General features: G+C 43.5%; 1 protein-coding gene across 1 annotated transcript; it reads right to left on the bottom strand.

The window, feature by feature from the left end:
• Positions 1–360: 360 nt before the first annotated feature.
• Positions 361–1,740, bottom strand: gpr61 (G protein-coupled receptor 61). Its single transcript, XM_060930840.1, has one exon. It carries the CDS (start codon positions 1,738–1,740, stop codon positions 361–363), a length of 1,380 nt encoding a protein of 459 aa, XP_060786823.1.
• Between the last annotated feature and the right edge of the window lie 13,986 nt (positions 1,741–15,726).

Raw genomic sequence — 15,726 nt, 5'->3', positions numbered from 1 at the left:
ATGCCACCTTTGATAGTCTTGTGGGTCAATTCACACTCCTAATGCCATAGTAGCAGGCCTAATTAAAAAATGGCTTGTTCCTGTAACAGGCAACCTCTCTTATTCTCATAACTGGTAGACTGAAAAAATAAAGGATTAGTAAATAGTTGCAGTGGTGAGATCATTTCTTGTCGATCCCACGCAGAGCAACTGTTGTATATAATCTGAGTTCTGCCAGAATGCATTCCATAAAATTTAATCCTAAAAATCAAACATTAGCCTTATCCCCAAATACAAAGTATCAGGCAGGTTATCAAAAAGAATGCACAACAAATTATTCTAACAATAAAAGACATATATTCCATAAATATTCTGTAAATATTAACCCTGCAGCTCAGACATTGTTTTGAAACAGTTGCCTGTTATATTGAGATCATTCAGCTGCTGCTGATCAATGAATTCTGATGTCTCTTCCATGATTTGTCCGGGGATGTGGAAGTCAACCGAAGGTCTGTGATGAGCAGAAAGAGTGTCCTCGTCATCCTTCTGGGGGACAGAGATGCTTTGTGAGTTCCTGGGCCCCAGGTTACAACCAGTGCCCTGGAGGAACTGGAGGAAGTTCTCTTCGATAGAAGCCTCTCTGCTGGGCAACTGCTCTTCCTCCTCATGTGGCCGCCCCCACTTAAAGACGCATGCCACATTTCTCGCCAACTCCTCACGGATCTGCCGGTTCAGACAGCCGTAGAAAATGGGATTGGAGGTGAAGCAGAAGTAACCTATCCAAGTGACCACGTCTTCTATTTGAGCCAGAGTGGCAGGAGAGGAGGCAATAATGGCCGAGTAGAGGTGAAAAGAGAAATAGGGGAGCCAGCAACCTAGGAACTGACCCCCAACAGCCACCAGTACGACTGCCGCCTTCCCACCACCAAATGTCCTCTGAGGTGTGTTGCGAGTTGTTGCGAGACTTGCTGCTGTGCTAGAACGACTGCTTAAAGAGTCTGAACGAGGCCGTGGAGTCTCCACCCACGTAGGCACAGGACCTGGTTGCATAGCAGCTACTCTGGCTACCTTGAACATGTTACAGTAAACCACAAGAATGATAAATACCGGACAGAGGAAGTATATGAGTGCAAAGAGGAGCATAAAAACCAAGCGGTGGGGCCCTCTATTCATTGAATGCAAAGAGCAGCATCTAGGTTCCAACACCAGGTTTGACTGCACTTCCTCCTCCCTTTGCAGTGTCCATCCCAGCAAGGCAAGAGCAGCCATGAGTGTTGCTTTGATCCATATGGCAACAAGAACAGAAACTACCAGACCAATGGTCATTTTAACCTCATAACGCATCGGGTGCACAATGTAGTAGTACCGCTCCACATTGATGGCCGAGATGGTGAGGATGGTGGCACTGATGAGGCCAACACTCAAGCACAGGTATGCCTGACACACAGTTTCATTAAAGAACACCTGCTCGGTCAACATCCCCAGAGGCATTAGCACTAGAGCAGCCAAGAGATCCACCAGACACAGGTGGAAAACAAAGATGAACTTGTGCAGGCGCGGTGCCCTGGCAATGACTGCCATTATGGTCAGGTTGCCTACCACAGCCAGGATGTCCATCAAGACCATGGTGCAGAGGGCCAGCATGTGGAAGAGAGTTCCATCATTGGTTAGAGACACTCCAGAGCCATTGACCCAGCCACTACTGAGCTGACTGTGGCTTGTGAAGTTCTTCGGCATGTGGAGGGAGGCAGAAGGATCCATGTGAGGATGGGATGAGGTGTTTGGTCAAAAATTACATTCATGGGCCTATCACCCATCCTCCTTTACCTGAGACAAGCCCAAGTAGAGGGCTTAACAAAGTCTGTATTATTAGTATAATGGCATGATGATGGAGTTTAAGCTTGAGATTTAGCTTAGAGTTTGAAGTATGCCATAGATTTGTCTTGGTACACCTGGTTACCTCATTTCCAAGCATCGTTTTGGGTCTGCCCCCATGCTGGCAGAGACTCCATCCTACTCAATGTCCAGTAGCTGACTGGAAGTGCTTTGCCTAAAGAATAAAAGAAAAGATGCTGATATTCATATTGAATTGGATGAGTATTTGCTCTTTATACACACACACAACTCTTTTCCATTAGCAACATGGGCTTAGCTTGAGAATAATTCCGAGATTTTTTTTTTTTTTTGTCTTGCATTAATGAAAAGGAACATTGACTACTACAGGAAAGCATGCAATAAGGCTACTTTGAAAATACTGCAAAATGTACCGTATTTGTCTGGGAGATGGGGACATGGAGTCTCAAATTCAGGGCACTCTGACGTTTGTGTACTCTTTTCTGGCTACAAGCATCTGATTGTTAAAAATGATGCAATCAGATCAACTCTCTATACTTCCATATATATATATATATATATATATATATATATATATATATATATATATATATATGGAAGTATAGAGAGTTGATCTGATTGCATCATTTTTAACAATCAGATGCTTGTAGCCAGAATGCATGCATTCACCGGTTTTCACACACCATGATACCATGATAATCACTGGACTGAAAAAGTTAATGGAATCTCATCTTTTTTTTAACATGTATTTGTTTTCAAATAAGGTATAATGTATAAAAATGTACAATCCCAATTCCATAAAGATGGGACGCTGTGTAAACTGTAAATAAAAACAGAATGCAATAATTTGCAAATCTTGGAAACCCTATATTTCATTGAAAAAAGTACAAAGACAGCATATGTTGAAACTGAGAAATTTTATTGTTTTTTGAAAAATATATCCTTATTTTGAATTTGGGCGGCACGGTGGTGTAGTGGTTAGCGCTGTCGCCTCACAACAAGAAGGTCCGGGTTCGAGCCCTGTGGCCGGCGAGGGCCTTTCTGTGTGGAGTTTGCATGTTCTCCCCGTGTCCACGTGGGTTTCCTCCGGGTGCTCCGGTTTCCCCCACAGTCCAAAGACATGCAGGTTAGGTTAACTGGTGACTCTAAATTGACCGTAGGTGTGAATGTGAGTGTGAATGGTTGTCTGTGTCTATGTGTCGGCCCTGTGATGACCTGGCGACTTGTCCAGGGTGTACCCCGCCTTTCGCCTGTAGTCAGCTGGGATAGGCTCCAGCTTGCCTGCGACCCTGTAGAACAGGATAAAGCGGCTAGAGATAATGAGATGAGATGAGATTTTGAATTTGACGTCAGCAACACGTTTCAAAAAAGTTGGGACAGGGATATGTTTACCACTGTGTTGCATCACCTCTACTTTTAACAACAATCTGCAAGCGTTTGGGAACTGAGGAGACCAAACGATTGCTGTAGTTTTGAAAGAGAAATGTTATCCCGTTCTTGCCTGATATACAATTTCAGTTGCTCAACAACTTGGGGTCTCCTTTGTCGTATTTTGCGCTTCATAATAAAATTTCTCAGTTTCAAAATTTGATATGTTGTCTTTGTACTATTTTCAATGAAATATAGGGTTTCCAAGCTTTACAAATCATCATACGGGTATTTGTTTTTTATTTATGTTTTATACAGTGTCCCAAATTTATGGAATTGGGGTGGTAATAACATTAACGTTATGACAAATAGTCAGTCTTCCCCCCCCTTTGGTGAGGTTGATGATTTCCATTCCGTAAGTATTCTCCGTCGACCTATTACCGTTGCAAAGGCAACAACATTTTCCTTGTTGCTAGTCAAATGAATATCATCTCCTTGAACCCCAAATATGGCCGTTGTATGGCTGGGTTGCAGATCTAAATCAAAGGCCTCATTCAAAATCTTAAATACTGATGTCCAGAACTCCCTTAATCTAGAACATGTCCAAAACATGTGAAATAAGTTTGCCTTGGCGATTCTACAGTGATCACACATTTCATCAATAACTGGGTAGGAATCTCAACTTTAAATGTTATTAAAGAGCTTTATTTGAAGTTAGTTTGTAAGTAAACAGGCTATGTGAAAAGATGTGTGGTTGATCATCTCTCAAGTCAGCCAAATTCCCCTCGCTCTATGTAGGCAGTTCTTGGCCACATCCATGGCAAAATGCTAGAAGCCTGGCTTGCAAGACTAGGGCACGTGTAAATGTTGCAGCTTTCGAACTGGATATTTTACTGTGAATTTAAAAACTTTCTATTAACTGTTATACAATCAAAACCCAACTCAAATAAGAGAATTAAAAACACTTCAATATCCTTTTTCACCCAGCAAATCTGCTAATTGTGATCATTACATTACATTACATTACAGACATTTCACAGACGCGCTTATCCAGAGCGACGTACAATGAGCGTGTGTGCATACACAGGCCCTGGGGGTTAGGAGCCTTGCTCAAGGGCACTTCAGCCATGGATTTTCCTCCTGGTCCAGGGAATCAAACCAGCGACCCTTTTGGGCCCAAAGCTGCTTCTCTAACTTTTAGTCCATTGCTGATCAATGATGTTACCAGAGCTCAACGGCTAATCTGGATAGATTTTTGTAGGCATGGCTAATTAATCAACATATTAATGACATATTAATGTTGCTAATGCAGCTTTCCTCTTCATCATCGTTATTATTACCAAATGCGACATGTCAAATCTTTCCAGGAAAGCTGGACAGCATTTGTAGCAAAGTGAAACAGCATCTGCAGTTAAGGTGACCACTATTTGAGGAAAAAAAAAATCAAACATAGGCTAATGGCAACAGCACTACACAGTAAGACTGCCATCTTGACCCACTTTGGGTTTAAAAACATGGGCAATAACCTATTACATTCTGATTTACTGCCCAGTGACTTTCAAAGAAAACCTCACAATACCCCAAAAATACCAATTTCTTCAAGTTGATTAAGTTGAACCAGTCACCTTCATCTGTGTGCTCTTATGTGACACACACACACACACACACACACACACACACACACACACACACACACACACACACACACACACACACATCATTGAAAGCAACAAGCAGAGCTGACCATGAACTAATTTACTCCCTTTTATTTTAGACCTGAGGTTTAGTAGTGTCATGAAGGAGTAAACCGAAAAGGAAAACAAGAGCTGTCATCAGAATTGACAGGTAAATGGTATCATAATTAGCAGATGTTTCTAGAGGCCCTCAAGCTGGACATCTAGGCAAAAATATAAATTTTTGTCCTCAATGTGTTTACCGATGTCATAAATACAGCCTATAAAATGAAGTTTGGAGATTTCATACAAGTGCTATAAATACAATCTATAAAACTGACTTTGGAAAAATCCCACTCCTCTTATTCATGACATATTCTGAGTAAATCTCTGATAACTTATAAATCATCAAATAATTAGCTTATTAATCAGTATGCCAATCAAAACAACATTTCTGTAATGTTTATATCATTGAGATATCTAATGCCTAAGCAATTTGTATTTGTTGTATAATCGGAAAATGATCGCAAAGATCACTGACATGGGGAAAATTATGAATATGGAGAGAAGCTGGCTTTAAATAATACAAATATACAACGTTCTCTAAATGCACACGCAAAAACGAAGACGCTTCAAATTCAAGCTTGTGTTTTTCTGAACTTGGAAGCTGCAACCAACAAAACAACACATCCACGCCTCCTAGCTGAGAAATACAGTATATTAAATGCACAAGACTAAAACCAACCTTGGTTTTTGACTTCTTTCACCCTTTCTTTTTCCTTAGCTCCCCCCTCCCTCCAGAGATGCGCTGTGCTTATTAGTTTACAGAAACGTTTTTATACAGCCTTACTGTTTTGGTCCTCAGTGAACATGATGATATGAGGCCTGCGTTCATTGCACTAAGCACATTAAATATCCCAGCAAAGTCCCAAAGTCATGGCATTTAATAATAATGCAATATTATAGTCAGAACACTGCATCTGCTCATCTGGAATTTAGCACCAGTTACACAAATCCCGATCTGCCTATTTTTAGTCGATTTCAGACATATTTATAGCCTTGGGTGGAAATGTAACTTAAAGTCAGTGTGTTTACATATACATATAGTTAATTAAAGCTTGTTGCATGGGAAAGAGTTGCAGAAGAATGCTGGAGAGGTTGAGACTACCTTGCCTTCACAGGAGGAGCGCTGGAGACCAGGTGAGTTCAGATGAGTGCAGATTTGGCCCATGTGGCTGGAAAAACGGAGGCAGCAGAGCTGAGGTTGGAGATGACAGGAGTTGTTATGGAGTGCAGGTCCAAGAGAGGTTCTCCTTCCATGCTCCTGATGCTAGTGGTGCACAAGCAGAGGTACACAGAGAATGAGAGAGAGAGAGAGACCTGACACCTCTCCTCACCTGGTCCTTTCATCTCACTCCTACCCCCTCTTCACCCACCTATTCACCCACCCACCCACCCATACACACACACACACACACACTCACACACACACACACACACCCCATTCCATTCTGCCGATCGAAGATGCTTCCTGTGCTCCAGGCAGGCAGGCGGTCCAGGTGGTCAGGTTGCTGCTTGAGCCGATGAGTGGAAAGAGGCGCCGACGAAATCCTCTCTGCTTAGAAATCTGCCTGTAGCACACACACACACGCACGCACCACACACTTGCATGCACGCTCTCACACATCCCCTCTATCACACACACACATCCAAGCATAAACATGTGCTCTCTCTCTCTCTCTCTCTCTCTCTCTCTCTCACACACACACACACACACACACACACAGGGTAATTGCAGATCAGTGTGTAGTGGAGAGGGATGCAGGCTGGCAGGCAGGAAGGCGCGAGGCACTCTTCACAGGGTCTTAGTGCCGCCTTTTATTCCCAGTCACAGTTGTACGCAGACAAACACAACGGGGTCAACATTCCTTCCAGACAGGTGAACAAAAAGCAAAAGTATGGAAAGAAATAAGTTTTCTTCATAGCACTTGACGACGACAATACAGTGCCTGTGGAAGCCCAGCAGTAATGGTTCTGTCCTGGGATATTGAGAATTCAAATTTGAAGACTGTCAAAGAACCATTGTTAGGCCCCTGAGCAAGCCCTTAAAGAATGACAAATGAATAAATCTATATGAAAGACTTGTCACCAAAACCAGCTTATTTTATGTACGCTGGCAAAAGTTGTGCCAGCATTAATAGTGAATCAAGCCCGAATACCCTTGAGACAACTTCAGTTCATTCATCAGGGCCACAGTGGATCAGGAGCCTATCTGGTTGTGAGGTGTGAGTACACTCTGGATTGGACACCAATCTATTTCAGGGCAAATTAGCATAGCTAATCCACCTACTGGGGCAGCATGGTGGTGTAAGTGGTTAGTATGGTCGCCTCATAGCAAGAAGGTTCTGGGTTCGAGCCCAGCAGCCGGTGGGGGCCTTTCTGTGTGGAGTTTGCATGTTCTCCCCGTGTCTGTGTGGGTTTCCTCCGGGTGCTCCAAAGACATGCGGTTAGGTTAATATGGGACAGCCTTGGGCTGAGGTGCCCTTGAGCGAGGCACCGAACTCCCAACTGCTCCCCGGGTGCTCTTAGCATGGCTGCCTGTGTGTGTGTGTGTGTGTGTGTGTGTTCACTGCTTCAGATGAGTTAAATGCAAAGAGGAATTTCACAAGTGTGTGATAAATAAAGTTGTGCTTTCTTTCTTTTCTTTCTTACTTGCATGTTGTTGAGAGATGAGAGGAAACCAGAAAACACACACAGGGAGAACATGCACATAACCATCACACAGGCAGTAACACAAGGATTGAACCAGGAACCCTGAGCTGTGAGGCAGCAATGATCCTTATTGCACCACTATGCCACTACAACCACAATCTCACACACACACACACACACACGTTTGTGTATCTACTTTACCACTTTATTAGGAACACGTGTCTACACCTGCACAGCCAATCATATGGTAGCAACACAATACAGATACAGGTCAAGAACTTCAGTTAATGTTCACATCAAACATCAGAACAGGAAAAATCGTGATCTCTGTGATGTTCACTAAGGCATGGGTGTTGGTGCCAGATGGACTGGTTTGAGTATTTCAGAAACTGCTGATCTCCTGGGGTTTTCACACACAACAGTCTCTAGAGTTTACACAGAATGGTGCGAAAAACAAAAAAACATTGAGTGAGCGACAGTTCTGTGGGTGGAAACAAACGCCTTGTTGATAAGAGAGGTCAGAGGAAAATGGCCAGATTGGTTCGACCTGCCGGGAAGGATATAGTAACTCATAACAACTCTTTCCAACCATGGTGAGCAGAAAACCATCTCAGCATGCACAAAACATTGACCCTTGAGGTGGATGAGCTACAACAGTAGAAGATGGTTCGAGATATGTGGCAAAATCGGCTAAAATATCAAAATAGATTATAATATATTAATAACATTTTAATATATATTATTATAAAACTAAATATAAATGAAGATCTTAACATCTTCATAATAATTTTATATTATTTGTCTCTGCACTGTCCTCCATTTTCTAAGTCTTAATAAAAAAATTTTTTTTTGATTATCTTAATATAGTTTATCAGGGCATTTTACAAGATTTTCTCAGACTAAACACAAATCATTATTTAGTCTACTGTTTGAAAGTTAGTATCTGTCAATAGAAAACTGATTCAATAGAAAAACCAGTGAGACATCATCTATCCATCCATTATCCGTAACCGCTTATCCTGTGCAGGTTCGCAGGCAAGCTGGAGCCTCTCCCAGCTGACTACGGGTGAGAGGCGGGGTACACCCTGGACAAGTTGCCAGATCATCACAGGGCTGACACATAGAGACAAACAACCATTCACACTCACATTCACACCTACGGTCAATTTAGAGCCACCAATTAGCCTAACCTGCATGTCTTTGGACTGTGGGGGAAACCGAAGCACTCGGAGGAAACCCACGCAGACATGGGGAGAACTGCCTGTGTTACCTTCTGACTCTCCCCTTTTAGTTATGCTGTCATAGTTAGTTGCCGGAGTCCCTGCTTGTACTCAGTGCAATATGTATACTGTTCCTACTTATTCAGGTGACATTGGGCATACCTAACAACCTGTGGGTTTTTTTCTCTCTCTCTCTCTCTCTCTCGCTCTCTCCCCCCCCCCAAAAAAAATCTGTCCCTCTGAGTTACATGTCGGTCCTGGGATCGAGATGCTGACCTCTTCTGCTCCTCGGGCCTGCCTGATCCATCCTGGTGCCCTGTGTCTGGTTGGAGTCTCATCGCATCGCTCCTTTGGCGGGCGGCCCCATGTGGACAGTTGGGGGTCGCGCCTGGAGGACGCTCTGGACTCTTGCAATGGTGCTTTTGTGGCTGGGGACTGCAGTTGACTTGCTGACTTTGGGACTGTGGTTGTCGTGCACGGTTTTGTGCTCGGGTTTCCGTTGGTGGGGGGTTTATAGCATCAACGAAGCTGACTTTATGTTAAAACTGTTAATGTTATAGTCATGGTGTCTGTTGTTGCCCAAATGAGGATGGGTTCCCTTTTGAGTCTGGTTCCTCTCAAGATTTCTTCCTCATGTCGTCTGAAGGTGTTTTTCCTTGCCACCGTCGCCACAGGCTTGCTCACTGGGGATAGATTAGGGATAAAATTAGCTCATATTTTAAGTCGTTCAAATTCTGTAAAGCTGCTTTGCGACAATGTTTATTGTTAAAAGCGCTATACAAATAAACTTGACTTGACTTGAACATACAAACTCCACACAGAAAGGCCCCTGTCGGCCACTGGGCTCAAACCCAGAACCTTCTTGCTGTGAGGCGACAGACACCACTGTGCTGCCCCACATCACTAGATGAAAAATTATATTTTTAAAGAGGCAACAAAGTGGTCTATTATGCCAGTAAATGAATAGCAGATGAAAAGCCAGGTATAGTTTGACCCAGGAATTAACAAAGACATTTTTGTAATATTGATCTTTGCAGGTCATATTATACAACGATATTATCCAGAATAATTTTAAAGTCGTGTTAGTGTATAAAGCATTTTTCATATGCAAATCAGTGCATTAACTGTGGAAAGGTCTGCCTGAAAAACAAAAACAAAAACCTGTATTCCCAAAATAAGAGTGCTGTTCTACTTTATTACCATCACAAACATAAACCGAGTCAAAACGCTGAATAAAATGAAAAAGAGAAGAAGCTAGTCATGAATGGACACAATTGTTAATGAGAGAAACAAGGAGCTCTTTGTCTTATTTGAAGGTTGACAATGTCGAGCAGCTCTGCTCTGCTCTCTTGTGTAAGTTGGGAGTGTTTGACATTGCTCATGAGGCACTGGTTTAGAGTGATGTTGCAGAATGATGTTGCACTTATCACCCAGAGGGTGTGAAAAGAGGATCATCTGGCAGTGCTACATCTTCACCTCTTCTTCTTCCTTTTTCAGGGGAACTTCATTAGAGCTGATCCTCCTCCTTAGCCATGAGCAGCAAGGACATCATGATAAAGCCTATACACCACAGGTTTATCTGCAGACTCATGCACAGGATCTTGGAAGTGTGTGGAGTGACTAAGAGCATTCCTAAGAATGCACGGTGACGAGGACAAAAAGGACAGAACAAATGTCAAATGGCACATCATTCCATTTGTGCACATGTGTAACTATGTGAGATTAGAGAGAGAGGGAGAGAGAGAGAGAGAGAGAATTAGACTGAATGTGTGCGCGTGTGCGCGTGTGCTGAAGGTGTTGAATAAAGACAGAAATAGCACACACTTGCTCACCCCAGCAGCGCCAATCATGGCAGAGACAAAATACAATGGTCTCCATGACAACCCCGGAGCCCATAGACTCAGAGCTGCCTCTGAGAAATAACCATTCATCCGTCTCCCTGCACAACAGCCACTTATACGCAACTATAAATGTAGCAAGACCATCCAAAAATAAGCACACACACACACATCGCGTCAGAAGAACATGACTCATACTGCACGATCCCTGTACATCAGAAGCACACAGTGATGGGATGTTGGTGCAATAACCATTTCTATTCATTTCAACCTAATTCTATTTGGTGGTCTCATTGGTTTTTCAGGTAATTGCATGCACATAGGCCCACCACACAGTCACCGTACTGAAAATGCATTGACAGTTTGACTCATAACAGTAACATCTATTAACGCATTATACCTTGTACTCCAGGTCCAGAACTGTCTGGGTCTGCCCTGCACATTGCTCAATGCTAAATCGCCACTGCCTTCTTCCATTTTTCAATTATACTTGATATTATAATAAAGCACCAGATGGGGGCACTGTCAGACCAGGGTGCTAAAGCAGAGAACAACTCTCCTGAGACCACAAGCACCCATGGTCATGTGAGGGTGCTTCATCAGGATGTGGCTATTAAGTACCACTGATCATCATATCAGATTACTTCTTAAAAGGATTTTTAAAGAATCCAGGCCTTACCGTTACAGTTCATACAGAGAATTGCAAGCATACATATTATATGGTGTAGTTAAAGTGTTTTGCTTTTGTTTTTTTCCCCCTGAAAAGCTTCTCTGCTGCGGTACGTAAAAATAGCTTTTCAGTTGCAGCAGTCTCTGCTTGGGAATTTAATAATGAATAATTAATAAGCAAGTCAGATCTGAACTGTCACTCATCCTTATTCATCATATAAACCAAGGAGCTGGTCATTGACTTTGGGAGGTCCAGACCAAGGTCACGACCAGTTCTGATCGAGGGAGTCGAGGTGGAGGCTGTGGATTCCTACAAGTACCTCGGGCTGTGGCTGGACAGCAAGCTGGACTGGACTTGCAACACCAATCACTTATACAGGAAAGGACAGAGCAGGCTATACTTTCTTTGGAGGCTGCGGTCCTTTAACATCTGCAGGAAACTTCTGTGGATGTTCTATCAGTCTGTGGTCACCAGTGTCCCGTTTTACACCGTGGTGTGCTGGGGGGGCAGCACATCCAAGAAGGACACATCCAGGCTGGACAAACTGGTCAGGTGGGCCGGCTCTGTGGTCAGCATGAAGCTGGACTCTCTGGTGACGGTGGCAGAGAAGAGGTCTATGGACAAACTATTGAACATCATGGATGATGCCAGTCACCCTCTGCACACCGTCATCAGCAACCAGAGGAGCCTGTTCAGTGACAGAATGCTCCTTCCCAAGTGCAGGACGAACAGACTCAAAAACTCCTTTGTCCCTCATGCCATCAGACTGTACAACTCCTCTCTGGGGGGGGAGGAGGGGTAACAGGAGGACAGAGGATGGGAAGGAGCAGTAGCCTAGCCTAACAATAAGCAATACCAGACAATGTGCAATATAATGTGCAATATAAAGTGCAATATCTTTCCTGCCCCCCCCCACACACACTTACCCTAACCCCACTTCTCCCACCCTTTCCCCCCTCCCCTTCCTCTCTTCCCCATATCTTATTCTTTTATATTTGTATATGTAAATACTTAATTTATTTTAATTTATCTAGAAGTTTTCTCTATTTCTTTTCTCTGTTTATCTGTAATGATGCTGCTGGAATCTTAATTTCCCTGAGGGAACCCTCCCAAAGGGATCAATAAAGTTTTATCTAATCTAATCTAATCTAATCTAATCTAATCTAATCTAATCTAATCTAATCTAATCTAATCTAATCTAATCTAATCTAAAAGTATGATGGGAAAAAAAACTAGTACTGAAATGAGGTGATAAAGTAGCTTGTATTATCCCACATGGGCTCTGAGACAACAACAACAGATAAGCTGACCTGAAAGCTTCCATCATGCATGCTTATGGCGAACCTTAAAGGTATGGTTTTAGCATCAATTCTCAAACAAGGAAATAAAGGAGGAGGACAGGCTGTTGTAAAATCGGCATCTTAAGTTTCAGTCAACTCTGCTACTTTGGTCACGTCTCACAGATGTAGAAAAGCAGACTACCTAGATACCTACTTGACTGGGTGCCTGTTCATGGCTGTCAGGGTGTTGGTCACCCGTGAACAAATCTGATGCAAACTCTACAATCAGCCATGGGACTGTTTTTGAGAGAGGGATGTGACTTGGAGATGGCTAGGTGTTAAGCAGAGGACAGGGAAAAATGGAGACAACTCCTTTCTACCTTCAAACATGAACTGACCTGTTGTGAGCAGGCAGACCCACCCTAAAATGGATGAAGACTTGTCCATTACATTACATGGCATTTAGCAGACGGTCTTATTCAGAGCGGGGCAGCACGGTGGTGTAGTGGTTAGCACTGTCACCTCACAGCAAGAAGGCTCTGGGTTCAAGCCCAGTGGCCAACAAGGGTCTTTCTGTGTGGAGTTTGCATGTTCTTCCCATGTCTGCATGGGTTCCCTCTGGGTGCACTGTTTTCCCCCACAGTCCAAAGACATGCAAGTTAGGCTAATTGGTGGCTCTAAATTGACTGTAGATGTGAATATGAGTGTGAATGGTTGTTTGTCTCAATGTGTCAGCCCTGTGATGACCTGGAAACTTGTCCAGGGTGTACCCCGCCTCTCACCCACAGTCAGCTGGCATAGGATCCAGTTTGCCTGCGACCCTGTACAGCATAAGCAGCTACAGATAATGGATGGATGGATCTTATCCAGAGCGAAGCACAATGCATACAAAAGTCTGGTAAACAAAGTGCTGAACATCTAGACAAGAAAGTTCTAATGCCAACTGAACAAATGACAGAATAATACCTAGTGTAATATTCTGTTGAAGTACCAATACTCGGCAAACAGCCAAGGAAACAAACCAACCATACAAAGTACAACTAAATAGAGAAGTCAAATGGCTAACACCACACTAGACAGTACACAGCCTGGGTTGGTCTAGACTGATACACAGTTACACAGTGGGCAGGGAAGCAGGGGAAAGGTGCAGCCTGAAGAGGTCAGTCTTCAGTCTGTGCTTGAAGGTGGTCAGGGAGTCGGCAGTTCTGACCTCAATGGGAAGGTCATTCCACCAACGGGGAACCAGGACAGATAGCAGTCTTGAGTGGGCTGGGCAGGAACGAAGAGGAAGAGGGGTCAGGCGACCAGTAGTAGTGGAGCGTAGGGATCTGGCTGGCATGTCGGGGCGGATCAGACTCTGGGGGTGTGCCAGTCCTAACCCCTTGACAGCCTGGTAAGCTAGCACCAATGTCTTAAATTTGATACAAGCTATGATAGGAAGCCAGTGCAGGTCAACAAGCAGAGGGGTGACATAGGAAGAATGAGGGAGGTTGTAGACCAGGTGAGCTGCAGCGTTCTGGATGAGCTGCAGGGGTCTGATGGCAGAAGCTGGAAGGCCAGCAAGGAGAGAGTTGCAGTAGTCCAAGTGGGAGAGGATCAGTGCTTGGACCAGGAGCTGAGTAAAGTAGGTGGTAAGAAAAGGGTGGATCCTTCAGACGTTGACCAAGAGTAAGAGCAATTATTTACCCATAAGGAATACACCTTTTTGACAATGTGCATATGTGAAGAAATTGTTTACAGTATGTCTTAAATATATTTAAAAAGTAAATATGGGTTTCTGAGTGGTGCAACAGAAAAGCATTTGGTCTATCATCCGGATATCATCGAATCCCGATGACGGATGGGAACTCAAGAGAGCAAATTTGATCTGTGATCTCAGGAAAAGGTGGCATACTCTCTCGACCCTGTCATTTACAGCAACACTAGTCAATCATGGGCACATGTGAGCTTATGCATACGGAAGTGGGCGGATAGCGCATTTCTCCCAGTGTGTTATGCTGCCCCCTAATATTACATAACCAGCAGTTCGAAAAGATACAGTTGGCTGTCATCATGTGCCTCAGAGAAAGCATGTGATGACCTTCACCCTTCCTAGTTGGTAGCTGTCATGTGACAGAGGAGACCTATCTGGTGGGTGGGAATTGGCCACATCTAAATTAGGGAGAAAAATGGGGTGTACTTGCTCTTTGAGCTAGTTTAGTCCAGTATCAAGGTAAAATGGTCTGTGATTAGGCTTTACAAATAAGTTGCTCATCTTTGAGAAGCCAGCATAATAAAGGAAATTGCACTAGATCTGAATGCTTAACATCAAAATACAACAAAAGTCATCCATCCATTATCCGTAGCCGCTTATCCTGTTTAGGGTTGCGGGCAAGCTGGAGCCTATCCCAGCTGACTATGGGCGAGAGGCGGGGTACACCCTGGACAAGTAGCCAGATCATCGCAGGGCTGACACATAGAGACACACAACCATTCACACTCACATTTACACCTACGGTCAATTTAGAGCCACAAATTAGCTTAACCTGCATGTCTTTGGACTGTGGGGGAAACCGGAGCACCCGGAGGAAACCCATGCAGACAACTTGCAAACTCCACACAGAAAGGTCCACATCGGCCACTGGGCTCAAACCCAGAACCTTCTTGCTATAAGGCAACAGTGCTAACCACTACACCACCATGCCGGCCAACAGCAAAAGTCATATTTTCTTAAATAAGAATAAAGTAAACTCATTTTTACAGTGGTGCTTTAAAGTTTGTGAACCATTTAGAATTTTCTATATTTCTGCATAAATATGACCTAAAACATCATCAGATTTTCACACAAGTCCTAAAAGTAGATAAAGAGAACCCAGTTAAACAAATGAGACAAAAATATGATACTTGGTCATTTATTTACTGAGGAAAATGATCCAATATTACATATCTGTGAGTGGCAAAAGTATGTGAACCTTTGCTTTCAGTATCTGGTGTGACCCCCTTGTGCAGCAATAACTGCAACTAAATGTTTCCAGTAACTGTTGATCAGTCCTGCACACCGGCTTGGAGGAATTTTAGCCCATTCCTCTGTACAGAACAGCTTCAACTCTGGGATGTTGGTGGGTTTCCTCACATGAACTGCTCACTTCAGGT

This window comes from Neoarius graeffei, chromosome 10 (assembly GCF_027579695.1).
Source record: "Neoarius graeffei isolate fNeoGra1 chromosome 10, fNeoGra1.pri, whole genome shotgun sequence".
NCBI classification, from domain to species: Eukaryota; Metazoa; Chordata; class Actinopteri; order Siluriformes; family Ariidae; genus Neoarius; species Neoarius graeffei.
The sequence above is the reverse complement of the archived record's forward strand: the minus strand, read 5'-3'. Positions and strand labels throughout refer to the sequence as shown.

Coding starts and splice junctions, on each gene's coding strand:
- gpr61 (XM_060930840.1), bottom strand. CDS start 1,740: ATGGATCCTTCTGCCTCCCTCCACATGCCGAAGAACTTCACAAGCCAC.